At 41.8% G+C, this 7797-nt stretch overlaps 1 protein-coding gene across 1 annotated transcript in view; it reads left to right on the forward strand.

Annotated features, from left to right (window-relative positions):
• Positions 1 to 3404, forward strand: part of ENPP (enterin precursor protein) — a gene marked incomplete at its 5' end in the record, with an annotated part of 16706 nt that extends 13302 nt beyond the window's left edge. Inside the window, 1 exon segment of the mRNA NM_001204554.1 lies at positions 35 to 3404. Within this exon segment, the coding sequence (NP_001191483.1) occupies positions 35 to 2479 (2445 nt within the window).
• Between the last annotated feature and the right edge of the window lie 4393 nt (positions 3405 to 7797).

A 7797-nucleotide genomic window follows, 5' to 3' on the forward strand; every position in this document is an offset into this window, starting at 1 on the left:
CCCCCCCCCCCCCCCCCCCCCCTGTCTCTCATCTACAGGCACCGATGTGAAGTTGAACGATGGATTTCTCCGCAGCGGCATTATGAACATTCCCTTCCAAAGAAGAGTGAGCCCGAAATACGGACACAACTTCGTAGGCAAGCGATCGGGGTTCCAGTCTCCCGTCTCCCCCTCAGATTATTTCATCCCAGACGAACTCAATGATGAAGACGAAAGTCCAAACATGGACACGTACGCCCTCTTCAGAGAATTGCTTGGAGAGTATCCATCATCAGAGTTGTCCGACGATGACGTCATCAGACCGTATCCCGTCGTGCCATGGGCTTGGGATAGGTTTGAAAGCAAGCGTTTTTCAAAAGAAAACGAGAAGCGCGGGAGCCCGGGTTTCAGCCACAGTTTTGTGGGCAAGAGGATGGATCTGTCTGCCTTGGAGAAAGAGTTGATTGCCAAACTGAAAGCTGCTGATTTGCTGAGTCCATTGGAAACGGAAGCCCCCGGTAAGCGACGGTTGCCTAGTTACGGCCACAGCTTTCTTGGAAAGAGAATGCCAGTCGACGTCTTCCCTAGAGCTATCCCTTCCTACTCGCACAATTTTGTTGGGAAACGTTCTGGCAACGGAGAAAACTACTTCGACGACCTCGACACATTTGGGGACATCTCTCAAAGGGCTGACCTGGGATTTACTCACAGCTTCGTGGGTAAACGTGGGAATACTGACTTTTCAAGAAATCCCTTGGCGAGATTATCTCAGGTACAAAACCGAGCCATTCCAAATTTTGTGCACAAGTTTGTCGGGAAGAGATCCGTCCATAATATCGTCAAAAGATCGAGTCCTTTCTACGGCCACAACTTTGTAGGTAAACGCGACTTTGAAGACGCCAGCGAAGGTCTTGATGAGGAAGAGGGAGATATCGATGGCTATTCCGATGATTTAGATGTTAAAAGAGTTCCAGGATATTCACACAGTTTTGTAGGAAAAAGAATACCGGGGTATTCTCATAGTTTTGTAGGTAAAAGAACGCCTGGCTATTCACACAGTTTTGTTGGTAAACGAGTTCCTGGTTATTCTCATAGTTTTGTAGGTAAACGAGTACCCGGCTATTCGCACAGCTTTGTTGGTAAACGAGTTCCTGGTTACTCTCATAGTTTTGTAGGTAAACGGGTACCCGGCTATTCGCACAGCTTTGTTGGTAAACGAGTTCCTGGTTACTCTCATAGTTTTGTAGGTAAACGGACTCCTGGCTATTCGCACAGCTTTGTAGGTAAACGGGCACCTGGCTATTCACACAGCTTTGTTGGTAAGCGGACACCGGGTTATTCCCACAGTTTTGTTGGTAAACGGGCACCTGGCTATTCACACAGCTTTGTAGGAAAACGAGCACCAGGTTATTCCCACAGTTTTGTAGGTAAACGGGCACCAGGCTATTCACACAGCTTTGTTGGTAAGCGGGTACCGGGTTATTCCCACAGTTTTGTAGGCAAACGGGCACCAGGCTATTCGCACAGCTTTGTTGGTAAGCGGGTACCGGGTTATTCCCACAGTTTTGTCGGTAAACGGGCACCAGGCTATTCCCACAGCTTTGTAGGTAAACGAGAACTAGGTGAGGATGAGATAAACTTTCTAAAAGAGGTAGACGCAGCAGACATTTCTAGACAACTTGCAGAAGAAGACGAAAAGGAAGCAATGGTATCAGTTGATGATAAAGAGACACTCAGCAACGAAGAAGACGCATCTGAAGACGATTTTGAGAAGCGGGAACTGAACTTCCAACACGCGTTCGTCGGTAAAAAAGATGAAGAGGGGGATATGGGGGTTGAAATGGAAGAAGAGATGGAATCAGAAAAAGGTCAACCAGGTTACGGAAACGCCTTCCTTGGAAAGAGGCAGCCGTCTTATGGACATTCGTTCGTCGGTAAGCGACAACCTGGCTACTCACACTCATTCGTGGGAAAGCGTGTGCCGAGCTTCGGACATTCCTTTGTAGGCAAACGGCAACCAAGCTATACCCATGCCTTCGTTGGGAAAAGGGATCCTGGTTTCAATCACGCCTTTGTTGGCAAACGCCAGCCTAGCTTCGGCCACTCATTTGTCGGGAAACGCCAACCTAGTTTCACACATGCGTTTGTAGGTAAACGACAACCTAGCTTTGGTCACTCGTTTGTTGGTAAACGATCAGGAGCAGAAGACATCGATAATACGTTTACGGATAACTTTGTGGTCAAGGGAAGCGACCCACTTGAAGACGTCCTTGATTTTTACAGTGATTCTCAGCTAATTGAGCAGCCTGCAGCCGCAAACGAGGAAGAGTTGCAACAAGAGGCTGCTGAGGAATCTGAAAATCAGACTGGAACGAAACAACTTGATGACAAAAGCAATGTGCCAGCTAGTTCATTGGGGGATGATTTGCCATCACCGGTGTCATTATCCAAACAGGAAGATGCAGAGGATTCGCACATCATGGCTACCAGCAGCACGTGATGGCCTCTCGTAGCTCTCTAAATTTTTTGTTGACTTTGTTTACTTGTGCTGTATTAAACCTGTGTCCCTTCTTACAAGCACAACTGTTTAGGTAAATCAGTTCGACCGTTGCAATAATGAAGCAGAAAATGACTGGAAATAGGTAGGAAAAAATCACCAAACAATAATATATCTAAGCCACAGACAACTGGAAAGGGTGAACTTCGCCGCTCTGCCCTGCCTCTGAAGGAGAGAAAGAGAGAACGAGAGATAGAGCGAAAGACTGATGACAATGTGGGCACCAAACACAAACCAGCATTCGTAAATAAGGAGAGAACAAAATGAAACTATAATCTACTAGGTAATCCACTCAGGATACGGCATTAGAACACATCAGAGCACTCGAAAAGTATCGTATCTTGTTTATCTATTCGGGGATTCACACAAGATAAATCACCGTACTAATGTGATATTGAAAAGAAATTCCGCGAGGCTTGGCTTAGAAAGGTCTCAGAAGCAAGAATAACAAAAAAGCCATGTTCTCTAAGCCACAGTAGAGGATCTGTCAACATACTCTATGTGATTGAAAAGTAACTCTCGACTGTGAGACTCTCTTCATTTATCATATCGAGTGCCCACTCTATGGCATATTTGCCACTTTGTTTTAGAATCCAAGATAAGATTGAATTGCCTTTCATCTCAATATCTCAGAAACAACAAAAGGGGAAATTGATCAGTCTCAACGTCTGCCAAACAGAAAGAAGAAAGGACTGCTACTTCATCATAATTTCTCAAAAATAACGAAACAATGGATTACTCTCATCTTCAGCCCTACTTCTTGACGAATCGAGATTGTGTTTTGGTGAATCCTAGATCTGTGTAGCATGTTGAAGAAATGCTTGAGAAACTCATATCAAACGACAAAAAGCTGCCTTGAGTGGAACAACAAAAAAAAGGAAAAACAAATTTGAACAGAGATACCAAGAGATTGAGAGCGAAATCGTATGCGCTTCAAAATGTAAAGCAAGTGGCTGGCAATGGATAGGTCAAATCTTGCATTTGATCATATTTTTTCGCAGAATTAAACAAGTTATACAATGTTTCTTTGATTGTTTCTTGTCTTGTCTTCAACATAGTACTGATTGTTTAGTAGTTTGTTTAGTTTTACAACAGGTACACAACTACTGCACAGCGTCTGTGGTTTGGCGGTGGTAGTCTAGTGGTAAGGCTGCCCAACCCGTAATCGTGAGACTCAGCTCACTCCGACGTTGTGTCTTTTGGAAAGGCACTTAACGCAAAAGTCCCCATTCGGGTCGTCCCTCTTGAAGATAGACATTAAATTGGAGGTCCTACCTCTTAAATTACCTCACAGTATTTACAGGATCGTTACACCAATAAAATAAATTTCTCACATTTCGTGTCTGAGATGTAATGGTAAGACTATTTATTGTAGTTTCTCTGAGTTTGAAGAATATTTCCTTTAAATGTAGGTGTTTTTACCTCCATGTCGACACCATTTCAGACAGGCTTCAGATCCTGCTTTTAAAGACCAGGCTTTTTTCGAGAGGGATACATTCCAACAGAAAGACCGAAATTCTCGATAAAAATGTTCTCCCCACTTAGAAATTATAAATATAAATCGAATATATATAGTCTCTATGCTGCGATATAATCCATTCCTCATGAGTTGTTCCAAAAGGACTGAGCAGAAGCAGCTCATCTAATGAATGGCTTAAATTACGTCGAAAGGGACGTAAAACATAATAATATACCACTAACCACCTCAACACACAGTATCTCGAAAATACAACGCGTCATAAGAAATTAATGTTTAAAAAAATTATAGATTCATCTGAGTTGCCAGTGTTTCGATATCGCTGGTGTCTGATACTATACTTGTATTTTGCCAAATTAGCTCAAACCCTTTTTTACACGAAATGTGAGTAATTGTTTTAGAGAACAGTACTAGGAAAGAAATTACATTTATTTGTCCCCATAACGTGTTTAACCTTCACTAAATTCTACACAACGTTTTGAGCTAAGAAAAAAAATATTATAATTTCCCCTCAAAAGGTGTTTGACCTAATTTGCTGGACACACGTTCAGAGTCAGACACCGACTACTATACAGGGTGATCCATAAAAAAAATGTACAACATTATAAATAAAAATATTTTCCTCCACATTGAAGTCTTGCATTTCAAATTGGTACACAACATTTGGAAGTCAGAAGAAATTTGTTTGATATTCATTTTAGATAAATCCACACAATAGTTTTGCTCTACGTAACGCGTAAAAAAACAACCCATTTTCAGCTATACCCCATTTTTGTAGCATGATGCACTAGTTTGCTTTAGGCCTACCACTAAAAATCCCAACGATTGAGCCATAATGCAACTACAGTAGTCTAATAGGCCAGCAGAAGTTTGCAGATAGTTTTTCTCAAATTTCCTTTGCCTGCTTAGATCATGGTTAAGATTAGTAAAGAGAAGAGAGGCTTTTGTATTGACGTTTCCTAACCACCAACTCATTTTGTAAATTGCGCACAGGGTACGTAAATGATGTTAAAGTGAAGGCCTTCTTTGATGTCCAGGGAGAAAATGGTCCATCAGTTAGGACCTGTAGAGAATCAGAACTAAAAATTCCCAGACAAAATGACCACTTTATGTCAAACATACACCGTTCTCACCCCTTTAAACGTCACCAGGGTGCAGAATTCAGTAGAGGAGCCCCATGAGATGTCTGTCCGTAGACGATGTCTGCAGAAATGACTTTCCTACATTTGAAGGGTTCACCTTCTCAAGGCAGATCTACATCTACGACTGTACCATTTTTCCAGTTCACGAAGCTATCATCAGAGGATAGCAATGTGTTCCTGATTCCTCGATCGTCTTGAAAAGCGTGCAACACTTGTTTCCTTGGCAAAGCCCATATTCACCTTTTAGCCTATATCAACTCCACAAATGATGTCTGTTCGGGCACTAGAAATAGCTCCATACTGTAAGGTGTACAGTGTGTGTGGCTTTGAGTTCTCATGGTTGAGAGGATCCTTGTGTTTGGTCACCACTGAACGTTACGAACGATGCATTCAAATGCGTAGAGTCCAAAGGAGGACATAATTAGAAACCAATGGTTCTCGGAATTTCAGAATTCTAAAAAAAAAAATTTTAAACTCTGTAGGAGAAAAGAAATATTGTTTAAAAATTACAGGGATGGAAAGATTAGATTTTAAAAATAAAAGGAAAGAAAAAAAAATCATGTCATGGCTTTCCTTACAAGATCTTTTAAATTGGTGCATTTTGAATTTTAAAGGCGGTTTTTATAGAATCCATTTCCGTTTTCGAAAATAAGTTTCTTCTTTGTGAATGTTAAGTCAAACAAATTCCTTTCAAATGAATTATAAATGTTCCAAATTACAACATTCTTGCACAAATTTTGTGCAATATATATATTTTTTTTTAATTGTGCTGATTTATTTATTTATTTATTTTTTTATTTTTTTTTGGGGGGGGACCGCCCTGTACTTCTTAGCTCTTTACTAGTTAATAATAATAGATCATTCATAGCATATTTTGTATAGCGCATATCTCTGCTGAACAGTAAGCTCTATGCGCTTTACAATCCATGCCATTACCCCAGCAGACCTGATAGCGTTCTGAAACAATCTCAATTTCCTTGGAAGCATACAGTGCAAGCTGTTATTAATATGTCTTAAAACATTAAACTACTGACAAGATATTTTGCTGTCTATGCTCGGTTATCCATTTCCACCTATTTTTTAAAAAAGGAAAACCCGTGTAAAGTGTCTTTCCCAAGGACACAACATCGAACCTAAAGCTGGAACTCTCGAACCTGCAACCTCATGGTTAAGAGTCCGGTAGCCTGACCACTAACCGATGTTTCTACTTTTTTAATAAGTGCATGCTTCCCGTTCGACACAAGAAAAGAGATATGCTTCTCACTTCTTCTTCTTTTTTTTCGTTCGGGTGAGGGGTGCTTTGAGTTTGAAGAATATCTTTCTTTTTAATGTAGGTGTTTTTCCTCCCCGTCAACACAATTTCAAATCCCGTCTGTTAGGACCAATCCAGGTTGGGGGCTCCCGTGGCCTAGAGGTTAAGGTGTTGGCCTCTCTTTCAAAGGTCCCGGGTTCGAATTCGAGTAGCGACCGAAAAATTTTCTTCTCTAAAATTGTCTCCTTTCACCTCCTTTCCTGCTCTCTAGCAATGTTTTGTTGTCTGCTTTCATTTCCACTTTCTGCCCCCACTCCTTCACCTCCTTTACCCCCTCCTCATGGCTCCTGACTATTTCTGCAGCCTTTCTACTGCTACTCCTTGGCTCCTCCTTACTGCTGTCTTTCTGCCACACCCCTGATCTTCTGGTAGGAAATATCTACACCTAGCCTTCTCGGACAAGGGCGAACAATCTCGGAGGGCCCGTGTGCAAGTTGCGCACGTTAAAGATCCCTTGGTGGTCTAAAATCGATAAGAGTAGGCTTTGGCCGCCACCCGGGCAAAATTCAAAATTTTCTACCAACTGAAAATATTAGGTGTGTCCCGCGCGCTCATATGACCTTATGCAGTTGCGAGCGCCGTAAAACACTTTACAAAAATAAAAAAACAACCCAGGTTGAGAGGGATTGATCTACATCCCGACAGAAAGACCGAGATACTCGATAAAAATGTTCACCCCATTCGGGAATCAAACTGGAGTCTCCTGTGTGTGTCAGTGAGGCGCCTGGCCGCTTTAGCACAGGCGCCGGTACTTCAAAGCGTGATACATGTATTTGCTTCAGGGTATTGTCTCTGTCTTCTTTCTTTTGTCTTCCTCATTCTTTCCAAGACTCTAGGCAAGATGCCCCGCCTTTGAAATGAACCAACTGTCGTTGTTTAGTGTTTCCAAGGGATTTTCAAGTCGTACAAAAAGGGACAAAATATTTTTTTTAAACATTGTTTTTTTTTTCTTCCAATTAATCTAGTATTCCTGTGTATTGCGCGTTTGTGTTTGAAAGAGACATTTAACCTTGGCTTTGAAAAAACTAACTAACAAACAAACAACAATCAAACAAACAGAAACACTGCTTGCCGAAGGCGACAACATTGACCCACCATACTGAAGTGAGAGGTTCTCCTCCGGGTGGGTGTTCTAAATTTTAATATTTTGCATGTCTTATCTGCTGAAATACTTCCTCACAGTCTGATGAATTGTCAAGCAGGACCAAGTACTCCACTTTCGGAAGACTTGCATCCTCTGAGGAAGGCAGGGAAAGTCAAAAGACGAAGACAACAACAGTGGCTATAGCAACAACAGCAAGAGCAACAATAACAACAGCAACATTAACAA

This window comes from Aplysia californica, unplaced genomic scaffold, assembly GCF_000002075.1.
Source record: "Aplysia californica isolate F4 #8 unplaced genomic scaffold, AplCal3.0 scaffold00827, whole genome shotgun sequence".
NCBI classification, from domain to species: Eukaryota; Metazoa; Mollusca; class Gastropoda; order Aplysiida; family Aplysiidae; genus Aplysia; species Aplysia californica.